Source organism: Brassica napus, chromosome C7 (genome assembly GCF_020379485.1).
Source record: "Brassica napus cultivar Da-Ae chromosome C7, Da-Ae, whole genome shotgun sequence".
NCBI lineage: Eukaryota > Viridiplantae > Streptophyta > Magnoliopsida > Brassicales > Brassicaceae > Brassica > Brassica napus.
The window spans coordinates 21,940,303-21,957,036 of NC_063450.1; the positions used below are offsets into that span (position 1 = coordinate 21,940,303).

The 16,734-nt window shown below is 36.7% G+C and overlaps 1 protein-coding gene and 1 non-coding gene across 2 annotated transcripts; one reads left to right on the top strand and one right to left on the bottom strand.

Moving 5' to 3' along the window:
* Positions 1-2,282: 2,282 nt before the first annotated feature.
* LOC125590730 lies at positions 2,283-2,389 on the bottom strand. The gene has a single exon (XR_007326734.1). It is a non-coding gene; the product is annotated as a small nucleolar RNA R71 (small nucleolar RNA).
* A 9,197-nt stretch (positions 2,390-11,586) lies between these two features.
* On the top strand, positions 11,587-16,482 carry LOC106395640 (B3 domain-containing transcription factor LEC2-like). Its single transcript, XM_013836037.3, has 6 exons — positions 11,587-12,654; positions 12,748-12,822; positions 13,951-14,051; positions 14,267-14,313; positions 14,390-14,463; positions 16,037-16,482. Exons 1-6 carry the CDS (start codon positions 12,178-12,180, stop codon positions 16,310-16,312), a joined length of 1,050 nt encoding a protein of 349 aa, XP_013691491.2. The 5' UTR covers positions 11,587-12,177; the 3' UTR covers positions 16,313-16,482.
* Positions 16,483-16,734: the final 252 nt, after the last annotated feature.

Below are 16,734 nucleotides of genomic sequence, written 5' to 3' on the forward strand. Positions count from 1 at the left end.
ATTGCTTTAACCATCCATATTGTACATAATGATCATATAGATTAGGAATTTAGCAACTTTAGGATCCATATTGCATTCATGTGTCTTTATCAGGTATTAGAGTGACCTATGGAGTGATTGGAGGTGTTTAGAGGCATGAGAGTTAAAGAAAAGGTGAAAATGAAGTTAGTTCGAGTTCAAGCCAGTTCAACTCGGGGAGAACCAGTGCGGGTTAGTTTACCCGCATCGAGATGTCGAGAAGAAGAAATGAAGAACTCCTCGTGGGTTTAGCAACTCGGGAAGCAGTACCCGCTCGCGCTGAATGCCACATCAACGCCAGTCACACGCGGGTTGCAACACCCCGAGTCCTTTTACCCGCGTCACTGAAAGACCAAATCGAAGGAGCCACGCGGGAAGAGGCACGTGGGGTCGACTACCCGCTCGCACGAGCTAGAAGGATTGTCGACGTCTTCATGCGGGGACGACGACGCGGGTGATCTCCATCTTCCCTTACCTGCGTTGCCGAAGATCTTTGTTCGAGGAGTCACGCGGGTGAAGCAGCGCGGGTACCCTTACCCGCTCGCATGAAGAAGGAGTGTCGTCGAAGGTCCAACGCGGGGAAGGCCACGCGGGTTGGTACCGATCGTCTTGACCCGAGTCGAGACTTTACCTTAGTCGAATTTTAATGTTTTCAAGGGCTTTTTAGACTTTTTAATGGAAACCATTAGGTTTACCAAAGACATATAAATACTTTTGTAATACCAAGAGGGGATCTTATCTTGTTTTCTATCTAATCACAAAGAACTTTTAAGTGAAAGATCTTATCTTGATCATTTTCTCTTGTGATTGCTTGATTATTGGGATCACTAATCATGATTAGCACCAAATCATAATTGATTCTTGAGCTCATCATGAAGAGTAGTGAGTAGTCATCTTTGGATTCATGGGTTAGAGAGACTAAGGGTGATTAAGCTAGATCTAAGGTGTTTTAGTATAGATCCATCTTGTTCCTTGCTAGTAGAGTGCTTTTAATGCAACTCTAGAGTTGGCCTCTCTAAAGTTGAGCTCTAGGCATTTCATGCCTGAAAGGTGTTTGATGAAATGCCTGAACCAACTCTCCTAAGCTTTTAACATTATTTACCTAAGAGATTTGTTGTTAAAGGTGTTAAGATGGCTAGTAGACTTGAGATTAATGATTACTTAGATAACATTCAACCAAAGAGATTTGACGCTTGAGTTATCTTAGTAAATGAACATTCATCTAGAGATAGAGTTTGTTTAGGATGGTGTCTAGGTCTAAGGTAGATAGATTGGTTGAAAGTTAACACCTTTAGATTGAAACTTGATCACTCAAGGTCAATTCCTTTAGCCCATGAGTTCTCTTATCTCATAAGAAAGAAAGCTTTGTCCTTTATTGCATTTTAGTAGCATTATAGTTCAAAAATCATCTCACCAATTGATAGCACTTAGATTAAGCATGGTCTTGCATTCCCTTTGCTTTAGAATCACTTAGAACTGGTTTCACATCCTTTATTCTACAACATTTGATTAGGAGCCTTGAAACTCCTATCATCAAATTGGCGCCATTGCCAAATTCTAAGTTGATTGTGACATTGGGATTTAGTCATTTGCTTGAGACTAAGTCAATTTTTGTTTAATTGTGTTATTGCTTTTCTTTCTTTTTTCTCCCTTTGCATTTCAGGTGTATGAACACAAGGAGCAGAGGTCCAAGAAACCTAGTTCCAAGAGTTGAAGACATTAGAGCACTTGAGAGGGAGATTGCAAGACAGAGAAGAGAAGTAGAGCAACAAGCTCACTTGCAAAGGTTGGAGTTTGATATGGAGAATCTGCCTCAAGATGGTGATGCCCAAGGAGGCATTGATCCAAGAGCTGATCACCTTCGACCACAGCGCCAGCCACAACATCAACCGCGCCAAGCTCGCGCCATTGGAGCCTATGATCAACCTCACATTAATGGTCATAGGTTGGGAATCAGAGCACCACCAGTGGAGAAAAATAACTTCGAGATCAAGTCAGGGCTGCTCAACACCATAGAGAACAACAAGTATCATGGTCTTGCTGCTGAAGACCCTTTTAATCACTTGTACAAGTTTGATAAGTATTGTGGCTTGTCCAAGACAAATGGTGTTTCTGAAGATGCTTTCAAGTTGAAGCTGTTCCCTTTCTCTTTGGGAGACAAGGCACACCAATGGGAGAAGACTCTTCCAAGTGACACTGTCACTACTTGGGATGAGTGCAAGAGAGTTTTCCTTGACAAGTTCTTCTCTACTTCAATAACAGCTAAGATCAGGAACAAAATCTCTGGGTTTCAATAGAAAGGTCTAGAGAGCTTCAGTGAAGCATGGGAGAGGTTCAAGGGCTATTGGTCTCAATGCCCTCATCATGGTTTCAGCAAGGAAAGTTTGCTTAGCACCTTCTACAAAGGAGCTCTACCACAGTGCAGAAACAGGCTTGACACTGCCAACAATGGTTTCTTCTTGGGGAGAACCGAGGAAGAGGCAGAGGAACTGGTAGAGAACATGGCTAAGAGTGACTCGGTCTACAGTGAGGAGCATGATAGGGTCAACAGAAGTGATGATCAGCAAACAAAGAAAGAGATTAAGTCCTTGCAAGAGAAGATGGACTTGCTTCTTTCCAACCAAGCTAAGAAAGAGCAGATGAACTTTGTGGGTGGTCCTATTCAAGAGCTTCCTCCCAAGATCAATGAGGTTGATGGTTTGGAAGGCCAAGAAGAGCTGTGCTTCATCAACAACAATGGTTCTTGGTACAAGAAAGAGCCTAACTTTTAGTACAACAACTACCAGCAAAGGACCTACTCTAACAACCAGCAAGGAGGATACCAGCAGAAGCAAAACACTCAGCAGGGGAGCTATCAACCTAGACAAAACACCCCCCCTGGTTTCAACAATAACAACAATCAATCTACTCAGGCTCAAGGAAGTTCTTCCCAAGCTCCAGCTTCAGATACAAGTGTGGATGCAATGTTCAAGAAACTTTTGGATTTTCAGGCAAAGAATGAGAAGACAATGGGGGTATGAGTTCAAGAACATTCACTCCAAGATTGATGGAAGCTACAATGAGCTTAACAACAAGATCAGACATTTGGAGAACCAGTTTGCTTCAATGAATTCTCAACCAAGTCGCCAACAAGGGGCATTACCTGGAAAGCCAGAGCAAAATCCCAAGGAAACTATGAAAGCAATCACCCTACGGAGTGGTAAACAGTTATCTCCAAGAATTCTCACCAAGGATGGTGAAAAGCAAGGTGGGGAGGTGGCTATCAACATTGATGATGAAGTGGTGATTGTAGATGAGAAGGTTGATGAAGAAATTCTATAAAAGATTGTTGAAGCTAAGGGTAAAGGAAAGGTTGGAGAAGAGAAGAGGACAGTGAAACATGGTGAAACTGCTACTCCAACAAAGGAATCCTCTTTTGTTCTTCCTCCCTATGAGCCAAAGCTACCATTCCCTGGGAGATTCAAAAGACAGCTATTGGAGAAGTACAAGGCACTCTTTGAGAAACAAATGAGTGAAGTTCAGGTCACAATGCCCATCATTGATGCTTTTATGTTGGTTCTTCAATACAGCAAATTCTTGAAAGATGCTGTAGCTGCAAAGAAGAAAGAGATGGAGGGCATGATGATCCTTACCCACGAGTGCAGTGCCATTATCCAGAGGTTGGATGTTCCAAGGAAGCTAGTGGATCCAGGATGTTTCACCTTACCTTGTGCTCTAGGACCCATGGTGTTTGAACGGTGTCTGTGCAATCTTGGAGCTAGTGTCAGCTTGATGCCTTTGTCTATTGCAAAGAAGCTTGGATTTACTCAATACAAGAAGTGTAAACTCTCTTTGGTGTTGGCTGATAGATCAGTGAAGATTCCTGTTGGTATTTTAGAAGACCTTCCCTTGATGGTTGGTAACTTTGAGATCCCTACTGATTTTGTTTTGTTGGAGATGGGGGAGGAAGCCCAAGACCCTTTGATCCTTGGAAGACCATTCTTAACCACAGCAGGAGCTATTGTGAATGTTAGACAAGGAAAGATTGATATTCATCTTGGACAAGGGAACATTCTCCACTTTGACATCAATGAAGTGATGAAGAAGCCAACCATCCAGAACCAAGTTTTCTACATTGATGAAATGGATGCTCTAGCTGATGATCTTCTAGAGGAGTTGGCACTTGAAGACTCTCTACAGAATGCTTTAACAATTGAGAGAGAAGTCCAAGTGATTGAGAACAAGGAAAGTGATGCCTATGTAAAGATGCTGGATTCTCACAAGGGGATTAGTGGTGAAGGTCAGAATGAGGAGCTTACATATGAGGCTCACCATGCTTCCTCTGCCACTCAACAAGAGAACCTCCAAGAGGATGATTGGAGTGAACTCAAGGCACCAAAAGTGGAGCTTAAACCTCTTCCCCATGGTGTAAGGTATGCTTTCCTTGGCCCTAATGAAACTTACCCTGTCATAGTGAGTAGTGAGCTTAGTGAAGATGAATTTTCTAAACTTTTGAATGAACTTAAAAAGTATAGAAAGGCAATAGGCTACTCACTAGATGACATTAAAGGGATATCACCTTCTTTATGCATGCATAGGATACATCTAGAGGATGAATCTCTATCCTCAGTATCTACGCCGGGAGGAACTTCTAGGCAGCAAGTATTGGCAGCAAAGAAGAGAGAAGGCAAGCAAGTCGCCACTGTTGAGAGTGTGGATGCTGGTGGTAGAAGGTCAGCCCATTCCAAAAGGTCAAAGGAACCGAAAGGCAAGGGGGTAGCTCTTTCCCAAGAGGAGGAGAATGAAGACATCACTGAAGAAGACCAAGCTCCGCACAAGAGAGCCAAAGTGTCTAAGGGGAAGAAGGTCGACACTGAGAGGGATAGAACCAACACACCAACTGAAGATGAGCTATATGGGTATTTGAAGAATGGTGTATTGTGGCCTCCAACTCGATTTGCAGTTATCAAGATCATGGAAGAGTTGGAGATAGGTGACGACATCAAGCAAATGTTGGTGAACAAGAACATGCAAAGCTTCTTCACTATGGCCTATCCTACCTACGAAGATGAGTCTTGTCAGTTCTTGTCATCATTGGTGGCTACTTTTCACGCCACCAAACATGTGAGGCAAGGATGGGTAAAGATCAAGTTCAAGGTCCATGGGAAGGTTTACAACATGACCTTCAAGAAGATTGGACAAGCTCTTGGTCTTCAGGATTTGGAGGAATCATCCATCCATATCCTATATGATGCTCCTAGAGAGGAGAGCATTGCTAGAATGGTTTGGAAGGTGTTGGCGGGGAAGACTCGCAAGCCAAGCCGTGACAAGAATGCTTCCATTAGCCACCCTTCAGTGCGCTATCTCCACCGGTTAATTGTCCACACCATCTTTCCAAGAAAGGAACCAGGCACTGTAAATGATGAGGAGCTACAACTTCTTCACCAAACCGTTCAGCATTTTGCTCATCCTTCTCAGTTGCCTTTTGTCGATACTGATTTCTACAAGAACTTTGGAATGGTGGGATTCTTTGTGAAGCGCCTCGTCCACTACAAGGAATGAGCTTGGATAACAAGTAACTCAGAGCCTCAGGTTGGCATTGGTGGTTTGATAACCCTATTGCTTCAGTTCAAGGATATACCCTTAGAAGATGATCCAACTGGTCCCGCCCTCTTAGACGGAAGCTACTTGAAGAAATCTCAGTACTTCAGTGGAAGGTTTAATGGAACTTGCATCTACTCTTACATACAGTGTACACGAGAGGTTGAAGTGCTTCTCCCAAACACTACCCTAACAAGCTTGACTAGGCCTGGAGCTATTAGCTTTGATATTGGGAGTGAGCACTTCCTTGGTCCCCATGGTCCTTTAGGCCCCATGCGATCTCCCAAGAGGAAGAAGACAGCAGAAAAATGTGGTGTGTTCCAAGAAGAAGCTTCCGGTCTAAACTCCGAGCTCCTCTATGGTCCTCCTCGTTACCACTTTGAGCAGCATCCGGGAGCTCTTCCCCATGGACCCCTTCGCCAGGCTCATGAGCATATCAGCAACCTCCAACGATGGAACAAGGCTCAGGACAGAACAATCTTCAAGCTCAAAGACAAGTGTAAGGCGTTGAGTAAGCCTGTGAGGAGGCAAGCAGAAGCTTCAGCTCAGTTCATGAAGAAGGTAGCTGATATACTAACTAGAGGAGCTGTAGCGGGATGTTCATCATCAAACTTTGACTTCCTTACCCCCACAGCCTTAGCCTTCAATTAGTCCTTTAGCACTCAGACTTCCCGCCACCGAGAAAGAGCTGCTCCGCCAAAAGACAAACCCACCAGCTCAACCGTCCGACTCAGGAAACAAATCTCCATCCCTTGCCTCTACAGATGAGGAAGCTGACACCGAGGATGAGGCATCGGCCTCCTCCCACGCTTCATAGAGAGGTACTCCACCACTTTCCATTGTATATACCAGTTTTTCTTTGCATTTATCTCTCTTTTCGATATCTCCTTCAACTTCCTAACACAGAGACTGTGTGAACTAAGTTTGGGGGAGGTATCAAGTATTTGATCACATTTTCTTTGATGATTTGAGTCTCATGCATTGCATTGTACATACATATATGCATAGAAAAAACAAAAAAAAATTAAAAAAAAAAGAACATGTAGTTGCATCACTTGCACTTTTAGGATTGAGTCTAGAGCATATAGGTTGCATTCACTTGCATTGGGAACAATGATTTAAAATGCCTTGTAAAGAACCCTCGTCTAGAACTCAAAATGACATCCTAGTTAAACATATCAAGTAGCTTAAGCATCTCTTGAAAACCTTGCACGCTTCGAGCCTTGAAAACTCTTCTTGAAACTTGTTTGCTTGCTTGATGTTGGCATTGTTCTTGAGATCAGCTCCATCCCGAACTTGGCTTGAATGAACTTTAATCTCTCTTGCATATGGGCATTTGCATACTTGATCATGGATCTCATACACATTTGGGTTATCTTATTCCTTTATATACCAATCTTTGTTAACCCAAATGACACTCCATACCCTACAACCCTAGCCATTCTTTGAGACCAAACATTTAATTGCATGAGTGAGGCCTCTTTTGATAGTTTGTCATGTGCAAAATCTTGAGAGTATTGGAGGCGACATAGGTTTATTCTCATCTCTTGCTAGCACAATGAGTTAGCATCTGGGAATGGTGAGAGAGGTTTGTGTGTTCTAAAGTATCTTGGGTTTGGGGAGTGAGAAAGATGAGAGAGATGAGCAAAAGATTATAGATAGAAATGAAAACTCTAGGGATAAAAAGAAAATATGAAGCTCTTGATTATGCAACAAAGAACCTTCCCCCTAAAAAAAAAAAAGAAAGAAAAAAAATCAAAGAGAAGTTGGGGAAGGGAATGAAAAAGAGTTAGAGTTTGTAAAGAGTAAATTAAAATCCCTAGTAGTTGAGTCAAAAGAAAAAGAGAGTTGTTCATTGGGTGAGTGATGTGAGGGGTTTACTTTGATTTTGAGATGATGATAAAAAGGGGGTAGAACTTGTGATCACTTATAACAAAAAGGGGTAGAATGATGAGAATGAATCTATGTATGCATGAGTTGCTTCTAATCTTAGATAAATTTTGCTTAATGATCAAACTTCTTGTTTTGAGTGATAACCACCTTTAAATGAAAACATTTGAACCCATCTCTTCATTCACATTAGACCATCGCTTACCTAGCCAAATGATTGAGATCATGTGCCCATTTGTGAGAATTCACCTTGTGTGTGTGTGTGTGTGAATCAATGTGAGAGCTGATTGAAGGGACTTGTTGGTAAAGAGTATTGCAACTTGAGTAGAGGTAAAAGAGTATGGATAGGTCTAGAGAAGCTAGAGTATAATAAGGAGAATGCTCATGCTATTTGCTATGTTTTTTTAGGATGTTAAGTTGAGTACTAGGAAGTGTTACTTTTGGCTATGAGTTCCCACCTTCAAACTTCTTTCCCTCATGAGTTCTTATAAAGTCACTTGAGGACAAGTAAAGAACAAGTTTGGGGGAGTTGATATCTTGCATATTTGCATTGCTTTAACCATCCATATTGTACATAATGATCATATAGATTAGGAATTTAGCAACTTTAGGATCCATATTGCATTCATGTGTCTTTATCAGGTATTAGAGTGACCTATGGCGTGATTGGAGGTGTTTAGAGGCATGGGAGTTAAAGAAAAGGTGAAAATGAAGTTAGTTCGAGTTCAAGCCAGTTCAACTCGGGGAGAACCAGTGCGGGTTAGTTTACCCGCATCGAGATGTCGAGAAGAAGAAATGAAGAACTCCTCGCGGGTTGAGCAACTCGGGAAGCAGTACCCGCTCGCGCCGAATGCCACATCAACGCCAGTCTCACGCGGGTTGCAACACCCCGAGTCCTTTTACCCGCATCACGGAAAGACCAAATCGAAGGAGCCACACGGGAAGAGGCACGCGGGGTCGACTACCCGCTCGCACGAGCTAGAAGGATTGTCGACGTCTTCACGCGGGGACGACGACGCGGGTGATCTCCATCTTCCCTTACCCGCGTTGCCGAAGAGATTTGTTCGAGGAGTCACGCGGGTGAAGCAGCGCGGAGACCCTTACCCGCTCGCATGAAGAAGGAGTGTCGTCGAAGATCCAACGCGGGGAAGGCCACGCAGGTTGGTGCCGATCGTCTTGACCCGAGTCGAGACTTTACCTTAGTCGAATTTTAATGTTTTCAAGGGCTTTTTAGACTTTTTAATGGAAACCATTAGGTTTACCAAAGACATATAAATACTTTTGTAATCCCAAGAGGGGATCTTATCTTGTTTTCTATCTAATCACAAAGAACTTTTAGGTGAAAGATCTTATCTTGATCATTTTCTCTTGTGATTGCTTGATTATTGGGATCACTAATCATGATTAGCACCAAATCATCATTGATTCTTGGGCTCATCATGAAGAGTAGTGAGTAGTCATCTTTGGATTCATGGTTTAGGGAGACTAAGGGTGATTAAGCTAGATCTAAGGTGTTTTAGTATAGATTCATCTTGTTCCTTGCTAGTAGAGTGCTTTTAATGCAACTCTAGAGTTGACCTCTCTAAAGTTGAGCTCTAGGCATTTCATGTCTGAAAGGTGTTTGATGAAATGCCTGAACCAACTCTCCTAAGCTTTTAACATTATTTACCAAAGAGATTTGTTGTTAAAGGTGTTAAGATGGCTAGTAGACTTGAGATTAATGATTACTTAGATAACATTCAACCAAAGAGATTTGATGCTTGAGTTATCTTAGTAAATGAACATTCATCTAGAGATAGAATTTGTTTAGGATGGTGTCTAGGTCTAAGGTAGATAGATTGGTTGAAAGTTAACATCTTTAGATTGAAACTTGATCACCCAAGGTCAATTCCTTTAGCCCATGAGTTCTCTTATCTCATAAGAAAGAAAGCTTTGTCCTTTATTGCATTTTAGTAGCATTCTAGTTTAAAAATCATCTCACCAATTGATAGCACTTAGATTAAGCATGGTCTTGCATTCCCTTTACTTTAGAATCACTTAGAACTGGTCTGGCATCCTTTATTCTACAACATTTGATTAGGAGCCTTGAAACTCCTATCATCAGAGAGCGACATCGTCTTATGGTCAGAGACGGGATGAGGAAGTTACTGAGCTGCGTAACGAGTTGGCCTCAACAAAAACTGCGTTCACAGCTCGTATGGGTGGAGTCGATGGCTTCTTGGACGTTATAGCGGCCACAAATCCGGAATGGGAGTCCATGTTGAGGAACATGCGACAACAACTTCCCATTCTAGGCGAGTCATCCGGCACACATAACGAGACGGATGTTGCGAGGAGGAGTGAGGAATTCTACCAAGCGATGAACGACCCTTAGTTCTTTTTTTCCGGTTGTTGTATTATAAATTCAAAATTTATTTATATATAAAATATTTTTGTATTGATTTTTATTTTAAATTATAATTTTATTAATAAATTAAATAAATTTAATTATTTTTTTAATTATATTTTTAAATTCTGTAAAATAAAAAAAACGAAGTAAATTCGTAGCTAAATTACGACTTATTTACGTGGAAAGTTTACGAGGAAATGACGAGGAAGGTTAAACGAGTATTTTACGAGGAAATACTTTCGAGGTATTGACGTGTATTTTACGAGGAAATACTTTCGAGATATTTACGTGTAATTTACGAGGAACTCCTTTCGAGATATTTACGAGGAAATATAGCGATCTCCTTACGTGGAATGATTACGTGGTCTTTACGATGAAATGATGTACTTCATCTTTACGACGAAATGTTTTCCTCGCTAAGTTACGAAGAATTGGCGAGGAAATATGCGTTACGACGAACGAGTAACGACGAAACGTGTTTCCTCGCTAATTCCTTGTAAAGCCTCTTTTACGACGAACTCACGAGGAATACCGCCGTCGTTAATCTCATGTTTTCTTGTAGTGTTGTGTTAACCTATGAGAAAAATACTTCGACGATAGCAAGATATACAATAAGCAGAAACTAAATGAGACAATCACTTTTTTACATACGAAACCTCCTCGATATGAGAAACAAAATTCTACGAGAACATAATACACTCAAAAATCCAAAATCCAAATAATAATGGTCACTAATTGAGTTTCTTTTTTTTGGTCATCTAATTGAGTTTCTTCAAAATACAACTAACGAGATACTGTGTTTTTCACAAAATTGAATATGCAAAATATCATATCTCTCTAAAAAAGATTAATTTTTTTTTAAAATATTCTTTAAAAAAGTGTTTTGGTTTTTAGTAAATATCTTTTTAAAGATATGTAAGAAATTAAAAGGTTAATGGTCATTAACTGAGTTTCTACAAAATATAAATAACGACAAATTGAGTTTTATAAAATTTAATATCTTAAATATCATATCGTTTGCGATAATAAATTGAATTATTTTTAATGTTTGAGTTCAAATAATATTTAAACTATGATTTTGAATTATTCTAGTATTGGTAGACCTTTCAATATATGTAAAAATGTAAATATTTATAATTATTAATTGTGCTTCAAAAAAATATAAGTAATGATAAACTGAAATTTCATAAAAATTAATGTGCTGAATATCATTTCTTCCTAAAGTTAAATTATATTTTTTTTTTCTATGTTTGACTTCAAATAATTCTTTACATTATAATGTTCATCTTTTGGTTTTAATAAACTTCTTTCCAGAGATATGTGAAATATACAAATATTAATACTTTTAATTGAGTTTAGATAAAATATAAGTAACGATAAATTGTGATTCTCAAAATTTGAAAATGATAAATATCATATCATTTCTAAAATTAATTTATTTGTCGTTTTTGAATTCAAATTTAAATTGTAGTTTGTTTAACTGTTTTGTTTTTAAAAAATCCCTTTCAAAGATATATGAAAAGCAATTAAAAATAAGTCCAATTAGTAAAGGTCAGTAGTTGAGTTTCTAAAAAATAGTTAGTGACTAATTTAACTTTCACAAAGTTTATTATGTTAATATCATATCGTTTCTAAAACTAAATTGACTTGTCTTTTTCATGTTTGAATGCGTAAAATTTGTAAGTGAGCGTTTTAAACAATGTAGATATTAAAAGAATATTAGTGGCCAACTGTTAATTGAGTATTTACAACAAAAAAAAAATATCAATGCCAACTAATTGAGTTTCCCCAAAATTTGATATGCTAATTATTATTCCATTTGTAAAACATAAAAAAAATCAGTTTCAGTGTTTGAATTCCCATTGTTTCCAACTGCATATTATGGTATTAGTTGGATTGTAGTCACTAGAATCCTAATAGCAATTTAAGGAAAGTGAATAAAGTCCAAAAAAGTAAATATATAGCCTTTTCTCTCTCATAAAATACAGCCAATAACCTTATCGTGGTCTTCTGTGCCATAAAAATCATTATATACATTCAAACACCAATTTAAGGCCACATATACATATATATGTATGTATGTATCTATTAGCATTCATATATACACCTCTCTCTCCTTGTGTGAGTGGTGAGATGGGTATCCCTATAAGGTGCAGCATCGAACCATCTGCAACATTTTGACTCGTTTTCTTTTGTGTTTTTATAACATCTGTCTCTTCTTCACTCGATCTCCCTCTCTTTTCTTTTTCAATCTCCCCAACGAACCTCCCTTCATAACTCTCTTTCTCTCCCCGGGAAATATGGATAACTTCTTGCCCTTTTCCTCTTCTAACGCAAACTCTGTCCAAGAACTCTCCATGGATCTTAACAAGAATCGCTCGCACTTCTCCATGGCGCAGCCTCAGCACTTGTTGCCGCCTTACTCGTACGTTGCATGTCCGGTACTTGATCAGACGGGGGCCATGAATCATCAGCCTCTTCACTCATCGGATGCTTTTCCTCAGATCCCGGTTGTGCAAACCGGAGGTGAATTCGGCTATTTGGTTTGTAAGCCCGGTGTGAGGCAGGAAAGAGGTGGATTTCTTGATCCACACTCGACTAAGATGGCTAGGATCAACAGGAAGAAGGCGATGATAAGATCAAGAAACAACTCTAACCTTAATTCTAGTTCGAATGAGTTGGTTGATTCAAGGAGACAAGTGGCTCTTACCATGAAAAATAATGCCGAGATTGCTGCTAGAAAAGATTTTTATCGATTCTCCTCATTCGATAACAAGGTTTGTATTTCTTTGGTCCAAAATAATGGAATATATGCGATTCTACATACACAACATGATAATGTTTTTGAAATTTTTGTTAACTGTACGTAGAAACTTAGGGTTTTGTTGGTGAAGCACTTGAAGAACAGCGATGTTGGGTCACTTGGGAGGATTGTTCTACCAAAGGTGTGTAAATTTTTACAATTCTCGTATTCTTTATGGTATAATTAATGTTAAAACAATTTTGTAGAGGTAAAAACACTAATATGTTGGGGATGGATTGATGAAAGATTATCAATTACGTAACTACGAATTTTAAAACCTCAATTCATGAGAAAGTTTTTTAAAAGTAATATAATTTCAGGATTTGGCTATTACCATTTAAAAAGATATTATCACTGCGACCACATATTCTCTCATTATGCAATTTCACACATTTTCCTCCATTCAAACCATCGTTGTTTAACCAATGAGAAGTTTATTCTCTAAAACACATGGAAGACAAGAGGGATTTTTTTATGATCAACCAGAGGAAAATTAAACATGAAAACAAAATGTGAAATATATAATTGTTTAATCAATACGGAGTATTTTCGTTCATTCCTTCTGGTTTGAGCTTTTATGTTATACAGTACTAGTATTTTTTTAGTTTAGCAAGAATATGGTGATTAAAAATCTAGTTTAAATTTGGTTTATATATATCTTAAATTTGAAGGACTAAAAGTCAAAGTTTTGGAATGAGCACCAAAAATGAAATACAGTATGAAAAAAAAATCAAAATAGATTGATCATAGCTCCTTCAATCTAATATTCCGTGTAAGAACTTAGTAACCAATGAATAAAAAACATGAGAAGTAAACGATTTTCTAGTTTTAGTTAGCTAAAATGGTTAATAACGTGGTTAAAATGACTTTATTTTGAAACGGGGTTGAAAAAAAGTCGTATATATTCCTTTCCTAATTAATTGCCTCTTAAATGGCATTCCTCGAAATCATTAAGGAAAAGTAAAAAACAAACAAAAAGCCATTATGGATTAATTGGGGTAGTTTACTAGTTTTATTATAGAAAAATCATATCAAATCATCCCCTTTATCTATCTTAATAAGAAAATAATTAGTTAGGAATCGCCACTCGCTAGCTAGGAATGCCCGTTATTTTCATAGATTTCTTAGCTTTATTGGTTGTTCTATTCCGGTCTGGTTACCTAGACCGCCTCAAGTTTGAGTAATAGAATAACTGTTTGTTGCAAAAAAAAATAAAATAATAATTAGTTTATTAAAAAGTAATTAAGTAAATCATGGGTTTGGAGCGCAGAGAGAAGCAGAAGGAAATCTTCCGGAGCTATCTGATAAAGAAGGAATGGTATTACAGATGAGAGATGTTGACTCTGTGCAGTCTTGGTCTTTCAAATACAAGTTAAGTCTCGTTTCCTTTCTCATATATATATTGATAGAAAACATTTTATGTTCCATTTTTTAATCTACCAATAGTTTAACAAATTAACCTTATAAGTTCTTTAGGGCTTTTTTGTTAGTGGTATGTTTTATAGCTTGGAATTTGTTATATCGGTTTCAATTTAATATTTTTGGAACGAGAGAACTGATAAGGCTTGCATTAATGTGAAACACAGGTACTGGTCCAATAACAAGAGCAGAATGTATGTCCTCGAAAACACAGGTAATTAAGAAACTACATTGTTCTTTCAACAAGTATAGTTTCTTTTAAAAAAATTCTTTTATGTTGAAAATTAAAGGAGAATTTGTGAAGAAAAATGGAGTATTGATGGGAGACTATCTAACAATCTACGAGGACGAAAGCAAGAATCTCGTGAGCTCTCTTATTAACTCTCTTTTCTTATTTTATTTTGGAAAAGGCAAAATGTTAAATAATGATTGATTAGTAGTCCAAAATTGGAAATTTGAAAGTGTGTCATTGAATTTAGTTTGTTCAGCATCCAGACAAAAAAAATTAATTGCATTTTTATGATTTTTAAATGAAGATTTTAATTGATGTTTCTGCTATATTTGATCATAAATATAACATTCTACTATCTTATTACATCTTTGAAATAGTAGTCAAGTATTTGGTGATGTTTTATCCTTTCCAAAAAATATTTATTTTGAGCAGCCAATTTATTTGGTTTTGAATATACATGCATTGTACCAACCGATCAGTTTTTCAGAATTTGGTTTTCTATTTGAGTTATTATTTTATGTATATATATATATATAAATATATAAAAAATGATATTGAAGTTAGATTTTGACTAGTATGGTTTGTCGACCAAGTTGGAACTGAAAAAAGAAAAGTTAGTAGTCTAATATTTCTGTTTATCTTCACAGAATATTTTTATCAGAATTAATTTTATATTAATGCTAAAAAAAATTTACATATGTAAAAATCAATACTGAAAGTATCTTATATATTAAAACAGAAGTCACAACTTTGATTCATATGTGATTTTTAAAAACATGGACTTAATGGACCTATTACTAAAAAGCCATATTACATTTAATCTCTAATCTTATCATTTAAATTTTTGGCATACCAGAAATTTTTATTGGGCTATCAATAATTGAATTTAAACAATAGAAGATCCATTGGATTTATAGATAGTATAAATTAAATATATATAATTTAATGTTATAATACTATACCTCCATATGTTAATTATTTAAATATTTGTCGATGTTAACTTTTAAAATTATAAAAAAAAAATTTAAATAACAAAAATCATATTATCTACAATGATTAATCTTTACTCCCATAAACCAATGAAAACAAATTTTAAACTATATAGTTTATTTTAAAAATTAAACAAAAACTAAATGTTTAATTATTTACTCGATAATATAAATCTATGAAGCGAAAAGTTTAATTTTTTAAAAACTTTCTAAATTTGTGAAATGTTACAATATCTTTGAATACGACAATAAAACAATATTTTACTAATATTTATATATATAGTTACGATTTTAATAATGAAATAATAATCCGAAAATATATATATAGAAGAAGATAGAAATACATGTGAAAGTTTGAAACAATCTATTCAATGAAAAAAATATACCGTAAACTTATTATGTTTAAAAATTGATAGACACATATATATTATAATATATACCAATTTAGAATTGAAAATAAAATGTTTATATAAAAATAAATGAAAACAAAAACCCGCGAATCGAGATCTAGTATTAGTTAAAGTCATATACATGACTTGTTGAAATTTAATTGAATAATGTTTTGGTCAACAACATAGAACTTATTAGATTTTTTTCATGCTTATATTTGGTTTGGTTATTAAATAATTTTCTAACATTTATTTCTCCTAATTGACCAAAAAGATCAACTGCTAAAACATCTTATATATGTGTATATTTGTTTGGTTTTATTACAGTACTTCTCCATCAGAAAGCACCCACACAAACAAAATGATGGAAGAGAGGATGAGTCAATGGAAGTCATCGAGATGAACTTCTATGAAGATATAATGTTTGATTACATACCAAATGGTGAAGACGATTCCATTGCAATGCTCCTCGGAAATCTAAACGAGCACTATCCCTACCCAAATGATATTATGGATCTCACTGTCGATCTTGATCAGCATCAGCAAGCCACCTCCTCGTCGCCACCTGCTGATCACATGAGCTCGAACGATTTCTTATGGTGATGTGATGGAAGTTGATATAGATTCCCTTTGAGATGATATACAAGGGATGAAAAGAAAAGAGTCATATTCATATCCATATTTGTTTGATAAAATGTGTTTGTTGCCAATCTATTATTTATGAAAAACTTATTTGTGTTTGGCTCCAGATTAATTAAATATTTTTCATTTGACTTTTATAATCCATAAGCAAAATTCACAAGATGTGAATTCAATAGTATTTAGTTAAGCAATTGTTGAAGTTTTTGTGTAGTTTTAGAGAGGTTCAGATAATTTCCTCTTTTATGAAAGTATTGGTTCCGCCATTATCTTTCTTTTAGGATTCACCCATTTATTTTTGGGAAAATTGTCAAATATGACTCACAACTTGATTTCAAACACAAAGGTAAACTCAAATTTGAATCAAATGCAAAAGTAACCTAAAA